This window comes from Cannabis sativa, chromosome 4 (genome assembly GCF_029168945.1).
Source record: "Cannabis sativa cultivar Pink pepper isolate KNU-18-1 chromosome 4, ASM2916894v1, whole genome shotgun sequence".
NCBI classification, from domain to species: Eukaryota; Viridiplantae; Streptophyta; class Magnoliopsida; order Rosales; family Cannabaceae; genus Cannabis; species Cannabis sativa.
This window is the reverse complement of record NC_083604.1, coordinates 79,255,248-79,283,026: the sequence shown is the minus strand read 5'-3', so window position 1 is coordinate 79,283,026 and position 27,779 is coordinate 79,255,248. Positions and strand designations below refer to the sequence as shown.

The following is a 27,779-nucleotide window of genomic DNA, read 5'->3' as shown; positions in this document are numbered from 1 at the left end:
AAAAATTAAAACAAATAAAGTAAAGTGGGTATACAATGTAATTTCCTCATATTTAGCATTATATTATTATTTTTTATTTATTTTTAAGGGAGCTAATTATAGGGAAATTTACATGTTATACTAATTTCTTTTCATTTTTTTTACAAAAATACTGACAGACGGTATTTTTTACTTTTTTATTATATTTTTTTTAGTAAGTTTCATACTGCAGTATAGTATGTTAAGTTTTCACTGGTGTTCTACTGGTGTTTTTTAGTTGTTTTACTGTTGTTTTGAGTTGTTCTGTTTTGTATTTTACTGGTGTTTTATAAAAATACAGTATTTTTAAAAACTTTTCCGTGTGACAATATTTTTTGTAAAATTCAACCAAAATTTTAGAAATTTTGTAAGTTCCCCTAATTATATATACAATTTTCTTTTATCTAATTTAATTGTGTTATTTTTTTTTTAAGTAATTTAGGTTATGAGTTTGAAATAAATTGTACTAAGTAGATATTTTAAATAATAAGCTTGAATCCACCCACACACAAGCACCTAATATACATGTTAATATTATAATCTACTATTAAAATTTTATATTTAATTTTGCAAGTTTTATAAATCAATTAAATATAAATCGAAAGCAAATTATAAGTAACAGAAAGACTCAACTTTTTTTTTTTAATATATTTATATAAAAAGATTTTTATAATAATCCTTACCAATATAAAATTAAATAAATGTTTGTCTTTGTTTTAATCTAATAAATAAAGAGAATTTTTTTTTCTTTTTTTACGGTGCGGTAGATTTTTTTTTTAAAAGATACTAATGTTTTATGGTTGTTTTATAAAAATATGGTATTTTTAAAAAAAAATTCATGGGCAGTAAAATTATAAAATTTTGCTCAAAATCCGATATTTTTGTAAAATTTTCTAAATAAATATTAATAACTAGTTGTTGGGATTGTGGGCTTGTGAGATGTGGGACTGACGCGGTCTTTTTTTTTTTTTTTTTTTGGAAATAAAAAAAAAAGATATGTTTAAATAAAAGATATTTTCCTTACAAAAAAATAATAAAATAAAAGATATTTTTTTAAAAAAAAGTTAAATTACAATATAGTACGAATAGAAATATGATTTGATGATTATTATTAGGATAACCAGCTGATATATAAATAGAAATGAATGCATATATACTTATTATTATGTACGTTTAGTTTTCCTTCTAAATTCACAAAGGAAAGTGATATAGAACAGAGATTATTTTAATTAATCAATTAAATTAACACACATATCGTAATTATTAATTAATAATGGAAAAGAGAAGTGTGTTGAATCTACCGAGAATGATCGGGAGTGATTATGAACTAGGTAAGGAAATTGGCCAAGGCACATATGGTACTACTTACCTATGTCGACACTTAATAACCAATGAAACTCTAGCTTGCAAGGTCATCTCAAAGGCTAATATTACAACCCAGGTAATTTTATAATAATAAATTATACTAATTAACTATATTATGTAATTAAATAATAATAATAACAATGTATCCTTATATATAGGAGAAAATCGAGAATATATATCGTGAGTTGACCATCATGATGACATTGTCGGATCACCCGAACATTGTGAAGCTAAAGGCATTTCGTGAAGATGAAGACTTCTTTTACTTTATTATGGAGCTTTGTGAGGGAGGCGAGTTGTTTGATCGAATTGAGGCTAAAGACTACTTGACCGAGGCAGAGGCAGCCCCTGTGGCTAAGATGATAGCCAAGGCAGTTTGTATGTGCCATGTGGCTGGGGTCATACATAGAGATTTGAAGCCTGAAAACTTTTTGTTCCTTAACAACCAACCAGACTCCCCTCTCAAACTCATTGATTTTGGATTTTCTGTGTTTTTTAAACCTAATCAAAGGTTTTCAGATATAGTGGGGACTCTGTCTTATGTAGCTCCGGAAATGTTGAGCCAATGGAAGCGTCATGGACCAGAAGTGGATATTTGGAGTGCTGGAGTTATCATTTACATTATGTTATGTGGTCATTTCCCATTTTATCTTAATTCAGATTTAGATTTTGATAAAACTACTCAGACAACTTGTGCTATTTTAAAAGGAGACATAGACTTTGAAACACAACCGTGGCCTCAAATTTCTGAGAGTGCTAAGAGTCTTATTAGGCAAATGCTAGAGCGTGATCCAAAAAAGCGTTTGACTGCTCAACAAGTGCTTGGTAATTACTAATCTATGCATATATATTTTTTGTTTTGTAATGTGTCTTTCTAATTAATTTTATTTTCTTAATTAACTTTATTAATATTGGTTATTATGTTTATTATTGCAGAGCACCCTTGGATTCGAAATGCATAAAAGTACCAAATGATACTACTTTTCTTTTTGGTCTATCCATGGCATGGATAATAAAGAGTTCAATTCAAGATGATGAAGACGAAAATATACTCTTGTCTTAATTAATAATCATTTACTGTTATGTATATTTATATTTTATCACTCTTTGTTTTATTTGTATTAATATTGATTATTTCACAACATTCTATTTCGTTTGCAGCATTTATTTCAACTTCAACTTTTTATTTATTCATACATGTATGTGTGTTTTTCTACTTAATTAATTAATTTCTGTACAATTACAACAAACAAATGTTTTCAGTTCTCTTGTTCAAAATATAAATAAATAAATTTTCAGTTCTCAACCTAGCTAGCTATATAAGTACCAATAACCCAACTAATAATTTCATTCTTCAAAGAATATAAAACATCATATTATTAGAACTAAAAAAAGCACGCACTAAATTTAGTTTCTGTATGTTAACATAACTTTCACTTAATTTAGTTAGTTAATTGTTTTCTTTTCAGTTTTGTTTTCTGTTTTGGTATAGCTTTGTTTAGCTCTTGCATTGTCCACTTGTATTGTATTGTGCTTATAAATAAAGGATCTCTCAATTATGAGAGATAAGTGTTTCTTCTTCTTCTTACTTTCTCTGATTTTACCATCTTCCTAAGCTTGCTCTAGTTAAGCTTCTACATGGTATTAGTCGCCTCCAATGAAATCCTCGAGCAATACCTCCACTTCTTCCAATCATGCTAATCATGGTAAAAGTGGAGTTACATCACTTAATCTCTTTAATGTTATCCATGAAAAGTACCGATTATTTAGTTTAAGAGAGCTATAAAAATCAATAAAATGCCAAGTAGGACCAGTGCCAAAAATAATATAGCAGTCAAACATATTTAAATTAAAATTTAGAAGTGTAACATTAACATCATCTTTCTAATAAAAATAAACCCCCTCCTAGACCTACCCGCGAAACCTTAAGTTCATTATTAAAATAGAAAGCATGACAAAAACGAGAAATTACATTAGAAATAAGTTTAGTTTCCATAATAAATAATATACGAGGAGATTACTCTTTGACAAGCAAACAAAGATGATGGAATGCGCTCGAATTCTCAGACCTCACGCATTCCAACTAATGATTTTCACTGCAGAATTGTCTAACAAACTACCCGAAAGATTTATTTCAGGACTGGAAACACTCTGGTTTGGCTCATCTACAGGAGACAAAGTTGGAGAGAACAAGGCTTGCTTAGGTCCCCTGCATCTTTTCAAAGTTTTCCTCATAGAGAGGCTATCAGATTGTCTCTTTAAGATTCGATTTGGGGATGCATTTTCTTTATCTGCAAACTGCTTCATAGTTGAACATATGACAGCATCTGTTGCTGCAATGGTGGTCATTTGCAGAGGCTTGAAACCAGGTGCATCATGAGGAGTGTAATCATGGATGGAATTGGAGGATAAGTGACAATGGTGCCAACATATGGTATGTAAAGATCAGAAAGATCATCTACATCCAGAGCCTTCAATGCTATAGTTTATTTTCTTTCTTGACCAATATATTATGGATATTTTACAATTTTGTATACATTATTTTAATTAATTATAAAATATGAGCAAAAAAATTTATTACCATTTTCTCATACATTTTTCTATATAATTAATTTTTTTTTTTCAATTTTTGATATAATATATATGGTAATAATTATTGATTGTTATATATATGGTAATATTTGCTATGTTTATTTTTATGTTTACAATTATAATAAACATACCAATAATATAAAACATTTTATATATGTGTTTATTTTATTTTCTATTAATTAAACATACTAATTTAATAAACAAAATAAATAATATTCACATAGGTTTATTTTATCACTCTATGTGTGTTATGTTTATTTTTTAGTAATTGTTTAGAAAATAAATAATCTATATAAAAAAATTGTTTATCTTTATCTTTTTTTTTTTATTGTGTCATGTTTATTTTTTCTAGTTAAATAATTTTAGGAGTTTATAAAGCTATGTTTGTTTATTTATTTTTTGATGTAAAAATTATACTTCAGTAGAAAATTCGTTCACTAACTCATTAGAAAATAATCAATATATAGAAACAATAGAAAGAAAAAAAAATACTAATTGGCTATGTCTATTTTTATTTTTACAATTATAATAAACATAGTAATAATATAAAATACTTTATATATATATATATTTATTTTTTTTATTTATTAAACATACTAATTTAATAAACAATATAATAATATTCACATATGTTTATTATATCACTCTATGTGTCATGTTTATTTTTCGTAATTTTAAGTATTGATTTATAATTATATATATTAATGTTTAAAATTTTGATATTGTATTTATTAAAAAAAATCTTATTAAATTATAATAATTCATCCTAAAATAGATAATAAACTTTTATTTTTTAATAAAAAAATATTTAACTTGTTTATTTTTATAAAATTGTTTATTTTGAGTTTTAATAAACATATTGTTTTATTTAATGATTAAAATGTATGGTTTCATGTAATAAGTTTTCAAAATGTATAAGTTTTTAAAATAATTTTTTTTTGCACATTTTTTGTAATTATGTTATTTTTGTTGTACAATTATGAAAAAAGCCCATATATTATTATGTATTTTTCTTATACTTCATATGCAATATTTAATTATTTTTAAAATAATAAAAAATCACATATCTATTAATTCCTAACCTACATTAAAACCACAACCTTAATAATTCCCACATCAACGTCTTCTTCTGTGAGGGGTTCAAGAGCAATCGTCTGAGAGTGGTTCGGTTCGGCTTAACGACGTCCTCCGTTTCAGATTTTTGTTTTCATTTATTAATTTACTATTACTAGTTTAATTCCAATTAATGTTTTTATAGGTTTAGAATTATAAGGAGTTCATTCTTTAATTAATTTTAATGCTGTGATCGTATTTACGTGTTGAAACTAATTTAGTTTTTCCATTAGTCTTGTCTTATGGTTCTTTAGTCTTGTCTTTTGACATAGTTTTTTACTCTTTTTCTTTTAGTTTTTTCTGGTTCGAGTCTTGTCTTTTGGCATGGGTTGTGTAGCTCAGAATCATCATAGTGTTATGATAGAAGCATTCAAGAAGGAAAAGATTGGATGTGTTCAACCCAAAATTGCTGAGATAATACGCATTAAAGAAGCATTGAGTTGGTTTGCAACTCATTTGTGGAAAGATCAGAAAGATCATCTACATCCAGAGCCTTCAATGCTATAGTTTATTTTCTTTCTTGACCAATATATTATGGATATTTTACAATTTTGTATACATTATTTTAATTAATTAATGATGCCAACATATGGTATGTAAAGATCAGAAAGATCATCTACATCCAGAGCCTTCAATGCTATAGTTTATTTTCTTTCTTGACCAATATATTATGGATATTTTTTTATACTTTATATGCAATATTTAATTATTTTTAAAATAATAAAAAACCACATATCTATTAATTCCTAACCTACATTAAAACCACAACCCTAATAATTCCCACATCAACGTCTTCTTCTGTGAGGGGTTCAAGAGCAGTCGTCTGAGAGTAGTGGTTCGGTTCGGCTCAACGACGTCCTTCGTTTCAGATTTTTTTTTTCATTTATTAATTTACTATTATTAGTTTAACTCCAATTAATATTTTTATGGGGTTAGAATTATAAGGAGTTCATTCCTTAATTAATTTTAATGTTGTGATCGTATTTATGTGTTGAAAGTAATTTAGTTTTTTCATTACTCTTGTCTTTTTACATGGTTCTTTAGTCTTGTCTTTTGACATGGTATTTTAGTCTTTTTCTTTTAGTTTTTTCTGGTTCGAGTCTTGTCTTTTGGCATGGGTTGTGTAGCTCAGAATCATCATGGTGCTATGGTAGAAGCATTCAAGAAGGGGAAGATTGGATGTGTTCAACCCGAAATTGCTGAGATAATAGGAATTAAAGAAGCATTGAGTTGGATTGCAACTCATTCGTGGGATAGTGTCATGTTGGAAACAGATAGCTTGGTGTGTGTCCAAGCGATTCAGAGCGATATTTTATGCCTTCACAATTTGTGTTTTGTAAAACGATCTGCAAATAAGCTGGCTTGGCTCATTACTTGGCAAGAGACTCTTTTTTCTCTATAGGTCGTGTGCTTCAGTTGGAGGACTGTTCCTCTGAACTGCGTTCTATTGTTTTGAACGAATTTATTAATTAATATATCTTATGATTTTTATTCAAAAAAAAATTATTTTAAAAAAAATTATTTATTAAATTAAATGACATTTTTGAAATCATAATACACTAATTAAAAATAAATTAAAAAATACAACTAAATATATGTGCATTGCACGTAACTTCAATCTAATATATACATATCAAAACTTATTTTTTTACTTATATTTTTGTAAATAACCCACAAAAAGAGATTATTTCAAAAAATACACAAAAAAACAATAAAAAAAAAATTACAAAAATACTGAATTTTAAATATTTTTACGGTTTTTAATATTTTATTTACATAAAATAAAGTCTTTTGATGTATTTTTATGTTGTACTAGTCTTGTTATTTTATTGTTAGTTTTTATTATTTGTGTATTATTTTTTTATGTTGTTTCGATATTACTTTCTAGTTATTTTTATGTAATTTTTTTATTATTTTTGTATTGTTTAATGTAAGAACAGCATAAATATGTAAAAAAAAAAAAAGGAATTTTTTCTATAATAAACTAAAAATGGAACTAGTTTACATTTATGACCCCAAAAAGGGAAATAAACAAAAATAGAAACTAAAAGTTGTTAAATTACAAAAATACCAGCCAAGGAAAATGGAAGCCTCCATCTTCTTCGTGACCCAGCGGACGAATCCCAACAACCCATTCTCAACCATTTTCCTTCCAAAACCAGGAAAATCAGATCTAAAAAAAATGTAGATCTCAAGGGAAAACAATTTAAATCCCGAAAATCCAAATACAAAAACAGAAAGAAAAAAAATCATCCAACCTCCATTGTTGTACAAAAAAAACTCAAAAACAACATTCAGTCAAAAAAGCAAATCGCGTTCAGAGATGAAGAATCAAATAGAAGGAGATCTGGAAATCATTGAAACTCACTCATGATTGAATTAGAGAAAGAATTGAAGGTAATAAAATATGAAAAAACAAGCATCATCTAAGCTTTCAAAAAAAAAAAACCAGAAAGCAACCACAAAACAACATTTTAAAAACACCCAGACATAAACAGCCTAAAAGATGAACAATTGGGAAAAAATATACTAACAACAATCTGCAAAACATGAAATTACTAAAAAAATTGTTCACTGTGAAATAAAATTAAACAACACTAAAACTACTAAAACTAAACATTAAAACAACTGTTTAGAAAAGGACAATAGAACACTAAAATAACAATCAAACAACGAATTAAAAATAAGGAAAAAATGTTATTAAAACTTAAAACCTTCGTACAAAAAATGAGAACAAAAACAACAATAATCCCTAAAAAATTACATTTAAAACTTAAAAACAACTAATAAGAAAACCCAAACTGACAAAAAGAAAAATAGTGTAGTTTGGTTAAATGATGCTAAAAACTATTTAATAGCAGTAACAAAACCAAAAAAAAAAAAAAACTAAAAAAACAAAAATGAGAACAAAAACAAAATAAAAAATAACGGTTAATTAAAAATTTAACTTAAAAAAATAAAAAAAAATTCAAGGTAAACAACTCTTGGGTTTAACTTTAGGCTTCACTTCCAAATGAGAAACTTCATCCTCGAAGTCAAAATCGGAGAGAACCTAAAACGTTATGGAGAAAAAAAATTGAAACACAAAACAGCAAACGAAAAACAAAACAACAAGAAAAAAACTAAAAAAAAATCAAAAAACAACCCAACTTACATCCTTGACAAATCTCGAAGATTTGGTTCTCTTTGCCTTACAAGATTCAATCTTAGCTGGAAAAATCTTTTTTTAGAACCAGATGGCTCTGCAGCATCACTCATTCCCTTCTTTGCAATGTCTTTCAAACCCATTTTAGGATCGTAGCATAGATGGGAGTTTGAAATCCGTGGGTTAGGGCTTCACAGGGGATGATAGTGGGTTATGGAAAAAAAAAAAAAAAACTAACAGAAAATAAAAGAAAAATTTAAAAAAATGAATGAAAGAGAAGAAGGTGGAAGAGATGGAGTGTAATATTGGAGATGAAAGAGAAGAAGGTGGAAGAGATGGAGTGTAATATTAGAGAAAACCTATGACATAAGCATGCATAGGTATTTGTGTAATTATCAAACTTTTTAAATATAATATTGAAAAATAATTTTTTTAAAAATGTTTAAATAATCGAATAAAGATAAAAATGTAAAAAAAAAAATGGCAAAAAAAGATACCAAGTGTAAAAATCCCAAAAAAAAAATCTATAAAAATAAAAGTGTAAAAAATTTACCAAAAATAATAATTTATTGGTAAATACCACACTTTGTGCTTACTTAAAATTTAATACCAAAAACTGATCAAAATTTTGACTTAACATTAATTTAGCCTTGAAATGTATCGGGACAAAATAAATTTAGTACGTAAAAAAATAGGATAAGTTGATCAATAGCACTTTTTTTATCTATTAATAAAAAATACTTTCATATTATATTTTATTAAAATCTATTTTTATAAGTGGGTTACTAAATATATTCTTGTCCTCCACTTAAATATAGTACATGATTTATAAGTGAGTACATTAACTTAAGGAGTATAATGAAAATATCATTTTATAAAAGTAATTAAATTGGAAATAAAAGTAAATTAAAACAAATAAATAAAGTGAGTATACCATGTAATTTCTTCAAAAAAAAAAAAAAAAATTGTATGTGTATTTCATCTAGAGTTTAAAATGAAAAAATAAATATATATATATGGTTAAAATTTTGTAAATATCGTACGTTTTGCAAGTTTTATAAATTAATTAAATAAGATTGAAAACAAATAGTTCGGTAATTAATCCAAGACTCAGTTTTTTAATATTTTTCTTTAATTATACAAAAAGATAATGAATTCCAATTAATTCGGCTAATTTAATTGTTTAAAATATTGTGATTTTCTTTTTACTATCAAACTAAATTAAATTAGGAATCTTGATATTATTTATATTTATATATTCAAGAAAAAATTATCTATATCCTTTAAATTACGCCTAAAGTACGTATGATAATTAGATATCATTTAAATTTCAGCAAAAACTTCTCTCACAAAAAAATCAGCAACATTAATATATCATTTACAGATAATTATATATGATTGTATGTTCAATTAAAACTAGGATATATCTTTTAAAATTGAATTATATCATAGTTGGAATATAAATAGGATTTGGTGATATATCTTTTTAAAATTGAATTATATCATAGTTGGAATATAAATAGGATTTGGTAATCACTCGAGAATATATATAAATAGTAAGCAATGCACAGTGACTTGTTTACTTATGCTCGATTCATTTTCCTTTTAAATTTACTTACACAGATCAATATAATTAATCAAACTAAATTAAATTAAGATATCATAATTATTATTAATTAATATGGAGGATGTGTTGCATCAAAGGAGAATGATTGGAAATAAGTACGAACTGGGTTCTCAACTTGGCGAAGGGACATACGGTGTTACATACTTATGTCGAGACTTAGTGACCCACGAAACCCTAGCTTGCAAGGCCATCTCCAAAGCTCATATGGACACAAAGGTAATTAATATTATAATTAAAAATATATACTAATCAACTAGCAATAATAATAATAATAATAATAATTATAAAATGTTATTGTACATATATGTAGGAGGAAATTGAGAATATATATAATGAGGTGACTATCATGATGAAGTTGCCAGATCACCCAAACATTGTGAAGTTAAAAGCATTTTGTGAGGACAGAAACAACTTTTACCTAATTATGGAGCTTTGTAAAGGAGGCGAGTTGGTGGATCTAATTAAGGCTAAAAACTACTTGAGTGAGGCAGAGGCAGCTCCTGTGGCTAAGATGATAGTCAAGGCAATCATGACATGTCATACTAATGGGATCATGCATAGAGATTTGAAGCCTGAAAACTTGTTGTTCCTTAACAACAAACAAGACTCGCCTCTCAAACTCATTGATTTTGGATTTTCTGCCTTTTTTAAGGCTAATCAAAGGTTTTCAAATATAGTGGGGACTCTGTATTATGCAGCCCCAGAGATTTTGAGCAAATGGAAGTGTCATGGGCCAGAAGTGGATATTTGGAGTGCTGGAGTTATCATTTACATTATGTTGTGTGGTAATTTCCCATTTTATCCTGAATTCTCAGATGATTCAAGTTATGATCATAGCATTACTCAGATGAGTTGTGCTATTTTAAAAGGGGACATAGATTTTCAAACACAGCCGTGGCCTCGAATTTCTGAGAGTGCTAAGAGTCTTATAAGGCAAATGCTAGAGCGTGATCCAAAAAAGCGTTTAACTGCTCAACAAGTTCTTGGTAATTAACTACTACTAATCTATGAATATATATTTTTTGTTTTCTAATTATTAATTTTATTTTTTTTAATTAACTTTATTAATATTGGTTATTATGTTTATTATTGCAGAGCACCCTTGGATTCGAAATGCATAAAAGTACCAAATGATACTACTTTTCTTTTTGGTCTATCCATGGCATCGATAACAAAGAGTTCAATTCAAGATGATGAAGACGAAAATATACTCTTGTCTTAATTAATAATCATTTACTGTTATGTATATTTATATTTTATCACCCTTTGTTTTATTTGTATTAATATTGATTATTTCACAACATTCTATTTCGTTTGCAGCATTTATTTCAACTTCAACTTTTTATTTATTCATACATGTATGTGTGTTTTTCTACTTAATTAATTAATTTCTGTACAATTACAACAAACAAATGTTTTCAGTTCTCTTGTTCAAAATATAAATAAATAAATTTTCAGTTCTCAACCTAGCTAGCTATATAAGTACCAATAACCCAACTAATAATTACTACTCTTTCTTCATTCTTCAAAGAATATAAAACATCATATTATTAGAACTAAAAAAAGCACGCACTAAATTTAGTTTCTGTATGTTAACATAACTTTCACTTAATTTAGTTAGTTAATTGTTTTCTTTTCAGTTCTGTTTTCTGTTTTGGTATAGCTTTGTTGAGCTCTTGCATTGTCCACTTGTATTGTATTGTGGTTATAAATAATGGATCTCTCAATTATGAGAGATAAGCGTTTCTTCTTCTTCTTCTTCTTCTTCTTACTTTCTCTGATTTTACCATCTTCCTAAGCTTGCTCTAGCTAAGCTTCTACATGGTATTAGTCGCCTCCAATGAAATCCTCGAGCAATACCTCCACTTCTTCCAATCATGCTACTCATGGTAAAAAAAGAGTTACATCACTTAATCTCTTTAATGTTATCCATGAAAAGTACCGATTATTTAGTTTAAGAGAGCTATAAAAATCAGTAAAATGCCAAGTAGGACCAGTGCCAAAAATAATATAGCAGTCAAACATATTTGAATTAAAATTTAGAAGTGTTACATTAACATCATCTTTCTAATAAAAATAAACCCCCTCCTAGACCTACCCGCGAAACCTTAAGTTCATTATTAAAATAGAAAGCATGACAAAAACGAGAAATTACATTAGAAATAAGTTTAGTTTCCATAGTAAATAATATACGAGGAGATTACTCTTTGACAAGCAAACAAAGATGATGGAATGCGCTCGAATTCTCAGACCTCACGCATTCCAACTAATGATTTTCACTGCAGAATTGTCTAAGAAACTACCCGAAATATTTATTTCAGGACTGGAAACACTCTGGTTTGGCTCATCTACAGGAGACAAAGTTGGAGAGAACAAGGCTTGCTTAGGTCCCCTGCATCTTTTCAAAGTTTTCCTCATAGAGAGGCTATCAGATTGTCTCTTTAAGATTCGATTTGGGGATGCATTTTCTTTATCTGCAAACTGCTTCATAGTTGAACATATGACAACATCTGTTGCTACAATGGTGGTCATTTGCAGAGGCTTGAAACCAGGTGCATCATGAGTAGTGTAATCATGGATGGAATTGGAGGATAAGTGACAATGATGCCAACATATGGTATGTAAAGATCAGAAAGATCATCTACATCCAGAGCCTTCAATGCGCGCTATAGTTTATTTTCTTTCTTGACCAATATATTATGGATATTTTACAATTTTGTATACATTATTTTAATTAATTATAAAATATGAGCAAAAAAATTTATTACCATTTTCTCATACATTTTTATATATAATTAATTTTTTTTTTCAATTTTTGATATAATATATATGGTAATAATTATTGATTGTTATATATATGGTAATATTTGCTATGTTTATTTTTATGTTTACAATTATAATAAACATACCAATAATATAAAACATTTTATATATGTGTTTATTTTATTTTCTATTAATTAAACATACTAATTTAATAAACAAAATAAATAATATTCACATAGGTTTATTTTATCACTCTATGTGTGTTATGTTTATTTTTTAGTAATTTTTTAGAAAATAAATAATCTATATAAAAAAATTGTTTATCTTTATCTTTTTATTTGTTTATTGTGTCATGTTTATTTTTTCTAGTTAAATAATTTTAGGAGTTTATAAAGCTATGTTTGTTTATTTATTTTTTGATGTAAAAATTATACTTCAGTAGAAAATTCGTTCACTAACTCATTAGAAAATAATCAATATATAGAAACAATAGAAAGAAAAAAAATACTAATTGGCTATGTCTATTTTTATTTTTACAATTATAATAAACATAGTAATAATATAAAATACTTTATATATATATATTTATTTTTTTTATTTATTAAACATACTAATTTAATAAACAATATAATAATATTCACATATGTTTATTATATCACTCTATGTGTCATGTTTATTTTTCGTAATTTTAAGTATTGATTTATAATTATATATATTAATGTTTAAAATTTTGATATTGTATTTATTAAAAAAATCTTATTAAATTATAATAATTCATCCTAAAATAGATAATAAATTTTTATTTTTTAATAAAAAAATATTTAACTTGTTTATTTTTATAAAATTGTTTATTTTGAGTTTTAATAAACATATTGTTTTATTTAATGACTAAAATGTATGGTTTCATGTAATAAGTTTTCAAAATGTATAAGTTTTTAAAATAATTTTTTTTTGCACATTTTTTGTAATTATGTTATTTTTGTTGTACAATTATAAAAAAAGCCCATATATTATTATGTATTTTTCTTATACTTCATATGCAATATTTAATTATTTTTAAAATAATAAAAAATCACATATCTATTAATTCCTAACCTACATTAAAACCACAACCTTAATAATTCCCACATCAACGTCTTCTTCTGTGAGGGGTTCAAGAGCAATCGTCTGAGAGTGGTTCGGTTCGGCTTAACGACGTCCTCCGTTTCAGATTTTTGTTTTCATTTATTAATTTACTATTACTAGTTTAATTCCAATTAATGTTTTTATAGGTTTAGAATTATAAGGAGTTCATTCTTTAATTAATTTTAATGCTGTGATCGTATTTACGTGTTGAAACTAATTTAGTTTTTCCATTAGTCTTGTCTTTTTACATGGTTCTTTAGTCTTGTCTTTTGACATAGTTTTTTAGTCTTTTTCTTTTAGTTTTTTCTGGTTCGAGTCTTGTCTTTTGGCATGGGTTGTGTAGCTCAGAATCATCATGGTGTTATGGTAGAAGCATTCAAGAAGGAAAAGATTGGATGTGTTCAACCCAAAATTGCTGAGATAATACGCATTAAAGAAGCATTGAGTTGGTTTGCAACTCATTTGTGGTTTGAGTCATGTTGGAAATAGATAGCTTGGTGTGTGTCCAAGAGATTCAAAGCGGTATTTTATGCCTTCACAATTTGTGTTTTGTAAAACGATCTTGAAATAAGTTGGCTCATTGCTTGGAAAGAGGCTCTTGTTTCTCTACAGGTCGTGTGCTGATCAGTTGGAGGACTGTTCCTCTGAAATACGTTCTATTATTTTAAACGAATTTATTAATTAATAGATCTTATAATTTTTATTAAAAAAAAAATATTTTAAAAAAAATTATTTATTAAAATAAATTATGAATGACATTTTTGAAATCATAATACACTAACTAAAAATAAATTAAAAACTACAACTAAATATATGTGCGTAACTTCAATCTAATATATACATATCAAAACTTATTATTTTTACTTATATTTTTGTAAATGACCCACAAAAAGAGATTATTTCAAAAAATACACAAAAAGCAACAAAAAAAATTACAAAAATACTGAATTTTAAATATTTTTACGGTTTTTAAGATTTTATTTACGTAAAATAAAGTCTTTTGATGTATTTTTATATTGTACTAGTCTTGTTATTTTATTGTTAGTTTTTATTATTTGTATATTATTTTTTATGTTGTTTTGATATTACTTTTTAGTTATTTTTATGTTGTGTTGTTTATTGTAAGAACATCATAAATATGTAAAAAAAAAAAAAGAGAAATCTTTAAAAATAATAGTGTAAAAAATTTATGAAAAATAATAATTTATTGGTAAATACCACACTTTGTGCTTACTTAAAATTAAATACCAAAAACTGATCAAAATTTTGACTTAACATTAATTTAATTAGCATTGAAATGTATCGGGATAAAATAAATTTAGTACTTAAAAAAATAGGATAAGTTGATCCATAGTTCTTTTTTTATCCATTAATCAAAAATACTTTCATATTATATTTAGTTAAAATCTATTTTTATAAGTGGGTTACTAAATATATTCTTGTCTTCCACTTAAATGTAGTACATGATTTATAAGTGAGTACATTAATTTAAGGAGTATAATAGAAACATCATTTTATTAAAGTGAGTATATTGAAAATGATGGTAAATTAAAACAAATAAAATAAAGTGGGTATACCATGCAATTTCTTAAAAAAAAAAAAAATTGTATGTGTATTTCATCTAGAGTTTAAAATTAAAAAATAAAAATATATATCTATTCTATATAAAGTGTGCCTATATAACTAAAATTCTTAGTTTATGAGAAATTTATGGAGATTTTTTATTTTTATTTAATAAAATAATAAAATATTATTTATATATAATAAAATAATAATAAAACAAATCTTATTAATATTTGAACTGATATTAAATATTCGCTTATACCATCAAAATTTGCACTCCCCACATGTTTCGAAAAATTGGGATGTTTGGATTCGGATATCTTAACAGCCATGGACCAAGCGATTGTAGTGAGCTGAATTATGTCCATGTTACTTTTCCAGGTTGAGAATGTTATAACACAGATAAAAAAATATTCCCAGATGATAATTTGCTTCCCATCGATCTTGACCCACATAGAGGTACAACCGCGTACTCTACAATAACCTTTGGTGCTATGGGAGACAGGTACTGCAATTATTTCATTAATGTTTCATAATTTTCATTCAGATCCCTTTATCTAATAAATTTCTCTGTACTGAATTTGCTAACCTGTGCAGTACCTCTTTGTTTTTATTGACAAAAGATATTGTTTGCAGCTTTTATGAATATTTGCTCAAAGTTTGGATACAAGGGAATAAAACTCCAGCTGTAAAGCGATATAGGTAAGTAGCGCTTGCAAAATGTTCTGTTTATTTATCGGCTTAAAATAAATTATTGTATGTAACTTAATCTTGTGACGGAATCAGAATAGAACTTCTGTTTGCTTTGATTGTACTACTGCAAAGTGAATTTTGTTTTATCGCAATTTTCTTCTCATGTCAATGTTTTTATTTTTGGTTTATTTTTCATATATGAATTGTTTGGGAAAATGTCTAAAAAAAAAATAAAGAAAGATCAATTCTTTTATGTAAATCTGTAAATAGTACCAATATATTAAGTTAGAGGAGCAAGAATATGGCAATATGTCTTGCCATTTTGTGAAGTTTAAAGATGTTTGAACTGAAGAATTAATTTGTCTATGTTGATGTTACATCAATTTGACATTTTAGTCTTTATAAATAAGTTCGTTTTAGTTATTATTTTTACGATATTATAATTCGGGACATCCCAACACGGCGTCTTGGTTTCCTGCTCCGCTGGAAACTCCGGTCCCAACCCTTCCACTGCCACCAACATCGCTCCTTGGATACTGGCCGATGTCGTTTTGGGTGACGGTAGAATATTAATCGGCGTGTCTCTGTACGCAGGAGAGCCTTTGGCTGCCGATGCAAAGCTTTCGTTGATCTACGCCGGTGACGCAGGGAATATGTACTGCTATTCTGGGTCTCTCATTGCCTCTAAAGTCGCCGGAAAGATTGTCGTTTGCGACCGTGGCGGTAACGCAAGAGTGGAAAAAGGTAGTGCTGTTAAGCTCGCATGTGGTCTTGCTTTGGTGTTAGCTAATACAGAAGACAGTGGCGAAGAGCTCATAGCTGATTCTCATTTTATACCAGCGACCATAGTTGGTCAGATTAATGGTGATAAAATCAAACAGTATATAAAATCAAGTGATGATCCCGCAGCTACTATTCTGTTCCGGGGGACTGTAATTGGGTCATCCCCTGCTGCTCCAAAGGGGAAAAATCAAGACTTTTGATGATCTTGGGTCAGGGAAAAATCATCACCGTTCATTCATGGAGCAGGACATGTTATTATTTTATTTATCTTTTTTATTTATTTTTTTTTTGTTATTTAGTTTTTGTTTTATTTTTTATCTTTTTTTTATTTATTACTTTTTTTTTGTTATTTAGCTTTTGTTTTATTTTTTTATTTATTATTTAGTTCGTCGTAAAGAATTTAAAAATTAGATATCTATGTATTCCTTTTCCTATTATAATTTGGACATTCTTATTCTAATTTATTTCAGAGCTTGCTGAGAATAATAATATATGTCATCAATCCAAAACTCATTTATATCTCATCTCTTCTCTCTATTTTTTTCATTCCATTATATATAACAGAATCATATACCCTCTAATTTTTTTTGTTGGCCGTTACACCACTTCTCTTCTTCTCTAGATTTTTCTCTCTGCTTATTCTCTCAAGTAATGTTAATATTCATCACTTTAATATCGTATTTTTATTTTTTTTTTGAATAAAGATAAATATGAAATTTTAATGTTAATATTCATCGCTTCTTCATTTGTTTCTTTTAAGAAGAATATATCTTCATCATGCATCTCTCTCATATTTCGTTCTTATCCTATATTATTATTATCAATTTCATTTCTATTGTTTCTATTAAATTTCAAAAACAGTTGATTGATTGTAAATTAAAAGAAAATATAAAAAGAAAGTAGTTGTAACAATCCATTGTGAATAATGAATATTGTCCAAATGTTATATTCAAATATAATGAATATTGTCAAAAATAAAACTCTATACTATATGTAATCATATAGAGTTTTTCTTTTTTGATCTAACCGTTTCATGTAAGTATGGATTTTCTGAATTATTATTATTTAAATTTAATGTCTGTAATTACTTTATTACACCATCTTTTTTTACTTGTGTAGATTGGATTCTAACATTTTCTGCATTAGCATAATGACACATGGTAAGATGTCATACACAAAATACCTAAACTTAAAAATGTGTTTTGTTTAAGAGAAACTAATACATATAAAATTAATGTTCATAATTTAATTTTATAAGATCGTGACAGAGAACCTTCAAAGCGGATTCCATATAAAGATTTACCAATCGGAAAAAAGAAAGCAATATGTAAAAAACAAAGAGAGAGATATGCTAAACAAAAAGCATTTAAGATCAATCCGATTAGTGTAAGTAGTAATCCCAGTCATATTGATCTTCACACATATATTGTCGAGAATACGGCAATGTCAAGTCAACAACAAACAAAAAGACTGTGAAATGATTCCACTCACACAACCATAAATGAAGATGAATCTTCTTGTGGAGATAATGTTTCTACCAATGTCGATTGTGAAACTAATTTATTTGTAAATTCATCATCTTCGAGCAATGTCAATTTCAATCAGGTTTGCATTTGACCGATATTTTTTTTCTTCAAAACTCTGCTACTTCCTTCACGTGATGAAATTCCATATGATTATTTTGGATGTTGTTTTTGATAAAAATTAATATATATAATCAGAACCCAAATGAATTTGCTAAGGGACCAACCTACAATAAAAGAGTAACAAGACCTCGTAGCGGTAAGGGACACTCTCAATTTATAATTAAAATCAATATGTTATGTGAGTTGGAATTTGATACCTAATTATTTTGTTACAATAAAAAAGGTCTCCATCTTTATTCCTCACCTCGATTTCGTCAATTGCTAAAAGAGGTGTCATTTGAAGCATTTTCTCTACCATCCGTCCCTCGATGCAAACATTGCAAAGCAAAGCGTTTCATTCATGAAACAACAGGCTTTTGTTGTGCCGATGGAAAAATTTATCTCGCAACAAACGATGTGCCGAATGAACTTTATGAATTGCTTACTTCCAGTAGCGAAAAATCTACACATTTTCGAACATACATTCGAACTTACAACAATAAATTTGCTTTTACATCAATGGGAGTTACTTACGACTAATCGATGTGTCGAAGGAATAAAGGAATATATACTTTCCGAAGCCAAGGGCAAATCTATCACACAATCAATAATTTACTACCATCTGATGGACGTCCCTCTAATCTGCAACTACATTTTTACGACACCGAGAATGAATTGGAGCACCGACTTAATGATTCAAAATGCTGACTGGATCCATCTGTTACAACTCAACTTATGAATATCCTTCGAATTAATCTGTATTCTATATTCTTTCGTTCACTTGGAGATTTGCCAGATTTGGAAACACAAATAATTCAAGTAAGAGAAGATGCTGGGCTAGATCAGCGTGTATTCAATGCTCCTACATCCTCACAAGTTGATTTGGGTGAAAGATGATGAAGGGTATCAACAAGGAGGGCGTGACATTTTTGTGTATAATCATTATGGTGGAAAACATAAAGTTCAATATTACTACGGCTGTTACGATCCATTACAATATCCAATTTTATTTCCTCACGGAGATTCTGGTTGGCATCAACACATAAAACGAATTGGAGGACACACAACCAGATCCAATGTTCGTAGCCTAACAATAGATCCTCAACAGTCAACCACTGCAGAAGAATTACTTGCCGCTGAAGAACGAGGTTAGATTGTAATATTTTAAATCTCATCAATGTTTTATTCACTATGCACACCATATTTAGTAACACTTCCTTCTCACTCAACTCTTGTAGTATCAAACCGACAAAAAAAGGAAGTAGTAGTTTCGTGTCGCGAATATTATTGCTTCAAGTTACGAATAAGAGAAGATGCACGATCAATTTTGCTACTCTCAGGACGACTGCTACAACAATATGTCGTAGATATGTATGTCAAGATTGAGACATCAAGATTAGACTATTACAGAAATGAGCAACAGCATATTCGGTCTGAGTTGTATAAAGGTATAGCATATACTAACAATCTTATTATTCATTTTACAGTGCTATAGCATATGTTGAACTTAATAACAATACAAAGAGCCTATCTGCTGTCATGTTCGCAGATATTGTGGAAAAAATATTTTCGTGTAATGTTGCCCAACTAATGAAATATACTGCAGAGGTGTAGTTTTTAAAAAATTAAATAGTTTTACATGCCTTTCATAAGTTGATTTTTTAATTAAATAATTATGCACACCATGTCTAATCATCTTAAATAAAAATACATCACTGTTACACCGCCGCTTTGTCGACACTGCCATATTCAATTTATCAAAGAAAAAATGGATAATCTAGATATATGCGGACCCGGCTTGAGTGAAAAGTGCAAAATACAAAAATTACACTATTTTCTCTTTAGTTTATTTTTGGATTAACTTAAGAACATATTTAAATCATTAAGCTTTATTAAACACTAATACATTGCATTCAGTATTCAATAATAATCTCGCTTTCAAATAACATAGAAAAAATCTAGCATATATAAAATTCAGTATACGTGTCTCGCACGTAATTTTTTGCTAGTATATATATATATCATGGTTAAAATTTTGTTAATATCGTTCGTTTTGCAAGTTTTATAAATTAATTAAATAAGAATTTGAAAACAAATAGTTCGGTAATTAATCCAGGACTCAATTTTTTAATATTTTTCTTTAACTATATAAAAAGATAATGAATTCCAATTAATTCGGCTAATTTAATTGTTTAAAATATTGTGATTTTATTTATAATATCAAACTTAATTAAATTAGGAATCTTGATATTATTTATATTTATATATTCAAGAAAAAATTATCTATATCCTTTAAATTACGCTAAAGTACGTATGATAATTAGATATCATTTAAATTTCAGCAAAAACTTCTCTAAAAAAAAAAATCAGCAACATTAATATATCATTTACAGATAATTATATATGATTGTATGTTCAATTAAAACTAGGATATATCTTTTAAAATTGAATTATATCATAGTTGGAATATAAATAGGATTTGGTGATATATCTTTTTAAAATTGAATTATATCATAGTTGGAATATAAATAGGATTTGGTAATCACTCGAGAATATATATAAATAGTAAGCAATGCACAGTGACTTGTTTACTTATGCTCGATTCATTTTCCTTTTAAATTTACTTACACAGATCAATATAATTAATCAAACTAAATTAAATTAAGATATCATAATTATTATTAATTAATATGGAGGATGTGTTGCATCAAAGGAGAATGATTGGAAATAAGTACGAACTGGGTTCTCAACTTGGCGAAGGGACATACGGTGTTACATACTTATGTCGAGACTTAGTGACCCACGAAACCCTAGCTTGCAAGGCCATCTCCAAAGCTCATATGGACACAAAGGTAATTAATATTATAATTAAAAATATATACTAATCAACTAGCAATAATAATAATAATAATAATAATTATAAAATGTTATTGTACATATATGTAGGAGGAAATTGAGAATATATATAATGAGGTGACTATCATGATGAAGTTGCCAGATCACCCAAACATTGTGAAGTTAAAAGCATTTTGTGAGGACAGAAACAACTTTTACCTAATTATGGAGCTTTGTAAAGGAGGCGAGTTGGTGGATCTAATTAAGGCTAAAAACTACTTGAGTGAGGCAGAGGCAGCTCCTGTGGCTAAGATGATAGTCAAGGCAATCATGACATGTCATACTAATGGGATCATGCATAGAGATTTGAAGCCTGAAAACTTGTTGTTCCTTAACAACAAACAAGACTCGCCTCTCAAACTCATTGATTTTGGATTTTCTGCCTTTTTTAAGCCTAATCAAAGGTTTTCAAATATAGTGGGGACTCTGTATTATGCAGCCCCAGAGATTTTGAGCAAATGGAAGTGTCATGGGCCAGAAGTGGATATTTGGAGTGCTGGAGTTATCATTTACATTATGTTGTGTGGTAATTTCCCATTTTATCCTGAATTCTCAGATGATTCAAGTTATGATCATAGCATTACTCAGATGAGTTGTGCTATTTTAAAAGGGGACATAGATTTTCAAACACAGCCGTGGCCTCGAATTTCTGAGAGTGCTAAGAGTCTTATAAGGCAAATGCTAGAGCGTGATCCAAAAAAGCGTTTAACTGCTCAACAAGTTCTTGGTAATTAACTACTACTAATCTATGAATATATATTTTTTGTTTTCTAATTATTAATTTTATTTTTTTTAATTAACTTTATTAATATTGGTTATTGTGTTTATTATTGCAGAATACCCTTGGATTCAAAATGCATAACATTACCAAATGATACTGATTCAGTCTCTTCTAATATATGCTTTTCTTTTCGGTCTCAATTGTTGTAACAAAGAGTTCAATTCAAGATGATCGATGAAGAAGAAAATACTCTTGTCTTAATTGTAATAATCATTTACTTTTATGTATTTAACACTTTGTTTTGTTTGGATTAATATTGATTATTTCACAACATTCTATTTCATTTGTATCATTTATTTCAACTCCAACTCTTTATTTATTCATATATGTATGTGTGCTATTCTACTTAATTAATTAATTTCTATACAACTATAACAAACCAAATGTCTTCAGTTCTCTTGTTCAAAATAAATAAATAAATTGTCAGTTCTCAACCTAGCTAGCTATATAAGTACCAATAACCCATATAATAATTAAGACTCTTCCTTCATTCTTCAAATATAAAACATCTTATTATTAGAACTAAAAAAGCACGCGTAAATTTGGTTTTCGAAGATTTGTCTTTTAGATTAGAGCTACAAAAACATTTTGAACTTTTGACAAGGCACGAACCAAACATGCATGAGTTTGGAGGCACAAACAAGCGACACAACAAAATATATATAGATTTGGATCAAATACAACACAATGATGTAAATTGGTATAGACATGATGTAGGCTTGAGTATGACACGATAGATTCAAAATTGTAATAATTAAGAAAGCACAATCATATTAATACGAGAGCACGACAAATAAGCACGAATATATATAAAAGCCTAAGTCCATGACACATAAAATGTCTAAATTAAATTCATAAAGAGTTCGTTTGGTACGCAGGATTGGACTGCATTAGACGTGCTAACTTATCCAATCCAGCGTTTGGGCATGTTGAAAGTCTGGATAACTAATCCAGCTAATCACATTGATAATTTATCCCATCCAACAGGATAGTATAAATAAACCCACATACAGGTGAGATTTTTTATTAATCATTTTTTAATTTTTGATTTTGTTAACATATTTTAAATTTAATAAAAATATAAATAAAAGAATTATTACAATTTTTTTATAAATTTTTTTAACAATACTTATTTATTAAAATAAGTAAATATGTATAATTTTGAATTATCATACATAAATTTTTAAAATTTAAAATAATATTAATTAAATAATAGTTACTTAATTAATTTTATAAAAAAAAAACAATATGAGAATAAAATTATATATTCTTTTTAAATTACTACTAGAAAATTTATATTAATATTTAGAAAAATAACATTTGTATTAATATTATTCAAATAATTTTGTTTATTTATTTGTGTAGTTTTGAACTAACTCATTTGTGTTTTAAATTGGTATACATGAATTGTTAAGGGACATTAAGCTCTTTGCTCAAACTTGTTGATTGCAAGTCAACAATAGCAAGTTAGAGGCTATTTGCCAATGGCATATAGCTGAGAATGAGGTGCAAAGAATTTTAAGAGTTTCTGGTTTTCAGAAAGGGTCTATTCCTTTTCGTTATTTGGAGTTGCCTAGGAAAATGTGAGTTAAAGACTTTGAAGGGATGGTTGAAAAGATGGTTTTAAAACTCTCATTTGGTGGCATGCAGGTGGATCAATTCTAATCAAATATATATGTCCTTATTTCCTTACATATATACTTATTGGGTTAAAATTAATGATTGTATGCTTCCCAAAAAGAGTGTTCAAGAGGATCAATGACATATGTAGCTAGGACGTTTCTCTAGAAGGCTACTTCAAATGGAAGGACATTTGTAGACCAAAGAAGATTGAGGAGTGGGGTAATAAAGAAAATCTTTGCGTGAAGCAGATTCATAATATAGTGGTAATTAAAGCCCCCTTAGAAGAAAATATATAGTTGAAGTTGAAGACAAGATGAAGAACTATTGTTCTCTTCAGGATATGTGGTTAGTAATCCTTACTTACTCTATAAATCAGGTGTACAAGAGAATGATAACTCTCCTAGCTTGTTTCTTTTGGCCAATTTAGTTTGGAATTATAAAAAGATTATTCCCAAATACTATTTTATATATTGTGGTTAGATAGAAGAGACATGTTGAAGACATGTAGTAGCTAGATTACATAAGTTTGGGGTTAGTGAACACCCAAATTGTTTGATTTGTGGCTGTTAGGTCAATTAATTTTATGAATTTTTAGAGTTTATTTTAATGTATTTATATATATATATATATTATTGCTTTATTATTTGAATTTATGCTTGCTATTTGTTTTTGTGTATTTTTCAAGTGAAATATTGGGAGATCTCTGTTTTTACTTATTTCGGTGTTTTTCAAGAATTTTTATGATAAAATTGGTTAATTTTGAGAAAAAAAATTCAAAATTAAAATCATGCATGCTTAGTTGAGATTCTTAGTGCTTAAAAAATTCAAAATTTGTAATTTTTAGCTTCAGAAGTTGCAGTCCTAAGTCAAAAGTTATCACTTTCTAAAAAAAAATAAAAAATTGAAAAAAAAAATAAAAAATAAAAGGAAACTGCTTGTAATGACACGGCATAGGTAACTGCTATCCTAATCATATAAATAGCAGGACTAATGTTGCAGAAGATGCGACCAATTTTCTGACTTAGAGAAATTCTACCAAAATATATTATGTACACACAAAATCCAAAAATAAGAATGACTTAAGGAGTACGTAGATTTTGACTACAAAACTATGCAAAAAATTATTGGGAAATTATTCTATATATTATTTTTTTAACTTTTATTTCAAATTTACGGTTTGAGTTTCTATAGTGGTTGCATGGCTAGTTGCAATAGAGGTTCCTATACGATTTTTTGTTGCAATTTAAGTTGCAGCATTAGTTGCAATAGAAGTTTCTATGTAAAATTTCGTAAAAATGCAAAAAAAAAAAATATTTTGAAGTGCAAAAATAAAAAAGCCCCAAAATTATTTGTCTTAATTTTATAATTAACATTTTAACAATAATTATTACAAATTTCATGAATTTTCAAAAGCCCCATCAATGTTAACAAGATTGTGAGTTAACAGTTTAGTGCTTTCATTGAGTCTTTAATAATTAAACTCTGAAAACACATCGTCCTACCTAAAAAGAAAAGGTTTTCTTTATCATGGAAAATACTTCTCAAGATATTCCTGCTGAACTGGAAGAAACCATTCATCGCCTTGGAAAAGAGCCCCGAGGGACTCAAAGGACTCAATCTGGTTATCCAAACCTTAGAAGACACTACAAAAAACTGCTACTTTTAGTGACAACTTTTTAATCACAACATATAATTTTTTTGTGACTGAATGTGACTTTTAGTCACAACAAAATGAACTTGTGACTAAAACATAACATTTAGGTACAAGCTGTCACTAATTTTAATTTAGTCACAACAAGTATTGTGACTAAAAATACATTTAGTCACAACAAATTGTAATTTTTGTGACTAATACTTTTAGCCACGGATTTTTTAGTCACAACATAAGAATCATAATTTATAATTAGTTACAATTTTTTCACTTTTAGTCACAAATTTTGTTGCGACTAAATGTATAAAATAATATCACATTTCATATATAATCATCTTTACCCTTACAAGAAAAATTAGGACATTATGCTCATCATTCCAGTAAAAATTCTAAGAAGAAATACGTGATATTTTGTAAATACTCCAACTCTTTATTATTTATTCATAAGTAAAATATGCATTTTCAGCTTTATAGATAAAAAAAAAAAAAAAAAAAATACGTGATATTTTGCAAAAATACTCCATATATAATCATTGTTTGTAGTTGGATGAATACTACTTTATTAGAAGATATTAAAATAAGTTTATGAAATATAATCTATTATAAATTGTTGTTAATGACAATTTATACATATAATAAATTATCACGACAAAAAGATGCTTTTCAAAAGGAGATTTATTTCTAATTTAATTGGCTAATGTTAAACAATTAAGAATACAATTATTACAATTATCAACATGAATGAGTTTATGATTATTTTAAAGTTAGAAAATTTAATGTTTAGTGAAATATAATCAAAGTGGGGGGCACATAATCATGTTTTTAATTGGAAAAGAAATATGCTTTAAATGGAAAAAGGCAAGATGGAGAAGGTTGAGCTAGCTAGTGATCTTAATATATTATTTGTAAGATTAATTAATGAATAAATAAATAAATAAACCTAACGTATCCAAGATACCCATGAGAAAAGCCAGATAATTTAAATAATACACCATGAAAATTATAAAAACTGAGTCATTCATTATTATTATTATTATTATTAGAAATGAAAAGAAAATTTTCAAATTTTGAACATTATATCATATTTATTTATTTAATAATGTGACAAATGGAGAATAAACAAATGAAAAATAAGTGAAAGCTTGTAATAGCTTTTGCTCTCTCTCTTAAGGCCAAAAATCAATAATTGGACCTCTCAATCTAAGTACTATTATACCCTATAACATGATAAGCTTATTATATAATATTGAAGATTTAGATCTTGCTTGATATACATTTATATTTACTTTTCCATATATATATATATATATAGAGAGAGAGAGAGAGAGAGAGAGAGAGAGAGAATGTTTGGTAAAATTTAACCTTTGAACTATAGAAAACAATGCATTTTTCTCAACTTTATATTGTCAAAATGCATAGAAATTGACCATTATCATTGCTTGTTAGATTATAAAAGAGCCATCTTAATCTATTGATTGATTTAACATTAAATGAAGTCAAAACAATATATATTTGGTAACTATTATGGATTGAATGAATAAGCTACATCTTGAAAAGTACATCTCAACATATATATATTTAGGATCTTAGATTAGGACTAACTAATTTGATTCTAGCATAAGCTCCATTTAATGATGACTACCACAAACCAAACATAAAGTATAAGAATGTATTCTATGTGGGGTTGTCATGATCACTTTACTTCACTCTATAGTCTAGGCCTCAAAGCTTCATGATTGTTATAATTGCTAGCCATTATGAAGTTCATGATTGACATCATTGATTCATCTTTAGTAAAACCATGTATATATAATTGAAGTTGAAATAGAATTGAGACTCAAATCCATCCAAGTTGTTACAGCAAAGCATAATAGACCAAAGACCAACAAAAACATTTGCTGTGAGAAAGATGTTGAGAAGAGGAGCTGTAACTACATCTATGTTATCAAATAATCCCGCCGTGTTGGCAGGGTGGTGCCGCCCAAAACGAAGGCTGAGGAGGAGGAGAGGAGCCACTGTTAGGCTCGGGAACAAGCGCAGAGGATTCTCTCTTGGAGCACGCCCGGTGGTTCAGTGGGGATTCATGGCTGGTCCTATTCGGATGCTGAGAAAGATCATAACAGATATGGTACCGAATTCGCAGTTTATTGAAGGTGTTTATTGGTCATTACCATTTCTACATCCTCAGTTGTTTCCCCTTTGTTAATTTGCAAACTGCAATTTTTCTTTTGGTGGGTTTTCTTCTCTTTGTTTCTTTCTTCTTATAATGTGTAATAAAGGGCTTACAAAAAGACCTTTTTGATTGATATAGACAGTATGTGCCTATGTAATTACTACAGTTGAAGACAATCAAAGATTGAAAGTTATGTTTTATAAAGATTATGACTTTTTTTTTATCTCCTTTTTCTTTCTTTGTT

At 27.6% G+C, this 27,779-nt stretch overlaps 4 protein-coding genes across 4 annotated transcripts; all 4 read left to right on the top strand.

The window, feature by feature from the left end:
- Positions 1-1,087: 1,087 nt before the first annotated feature.
- LOC133036572 (calcium-dependent protein kinase 10-like) lies at positions 1,088-2,477 on the top strand. The gene has a single exon (XM_061113087.1). The coding sequence runs from the start codon at positions 1,578-1,580 to the stop codon at positions 2,217-2,219; it is 642 nt and encodes a 213-aa protein (XP_060969070.1). The 5' UTR covers positions 1,088-1,577; the 3' UTR covers positions 2,220-2,477.
- Positions 2,478-10,015: 7,538 nt separating this feature from the next.
- On the top strand, positions 10,016-11,515 carry LOC133037409 (calcium-dependent protein kinase 10-like). The gene has a single exon (XM_061114644.1). It carries the CDS (start codon positions 10,207-10,209, stop codon positions 10,852-10,854), a length of 648 nt encoding a protein of 215 aa, XP_060970627.1. The 5' UTR covers positions 10,016-10,206; the 3' UTR covers positions 10,855-11,515.
- Positions 11,516-21,203: 9,688 nt separating this feature from the next.
- Positions 21,204-22,999, top strand: LOC133036571 (calcium-dependent protein kinase 10-like). Its single transcript, XM_061113086.1, has one exon. It carries the CDS (start codon positions 21,395-21,397, stop codon positions 22,040-22,042), a length of 648 nt encoding a protein of 215 aa, XP_060969069.1. The 5' UTR covers positions 21,204-21,394; the 3' UTR covers positions 22,043-22,999.
- A 4,153-nt stretch (positions 23,000-27,152) lies between these two features.
- LOC115715200 (uncharacterized) lies at positions 27,153-27,758 on the top strand. Its single transcript, XM_030644030.2, has one exon. The coding sequence runs from the start codon at positions 27,272-27,274 to the stop codon at positions 27,566-27,568; it is 297 nt and encodes a 98-aa protein (XP_030499890.1). The 5' UTR covers positions 27,153-27,271; the 3' UTR covers positions 27,569-27,758.
- The last annotated feature ends 21 nt before the right edge of the window (positions 27,759-27,779 follow it).

What these genes read in the sequence shown, in the direction of transcription:
- LOC133036571 (XM_061113086.1), top strand. Translation starts at nt 21,395, where the DNA reads ATGATGAAGTTGCCAGATCACCCAAACATTGTGAAGTTAAAAGCATTT.
- LOC133037409 (XM_061114644.1), top strand. Translation starts at nt 10,207, where the DNA reads ATGATGAAGTTGCCAGATCACCCAAACATTGTGAAGTTAAAAGCATTT.
- LOC133036572 (XM_061113087.1), top strand. Translation starts at nt 1,578, where the DNA reads ATGATGACATTGTCGGATCACCCGAACATTGTGAAGCTAAAGGCATTT.
- LOC115715200 (XM_030644030.2), top strand. Translation starts at nt 27,272, where the DNA reads ATGTTGAGAAGAGGAGCTGTAACTACATCTATGTTATCAAATAATCCC.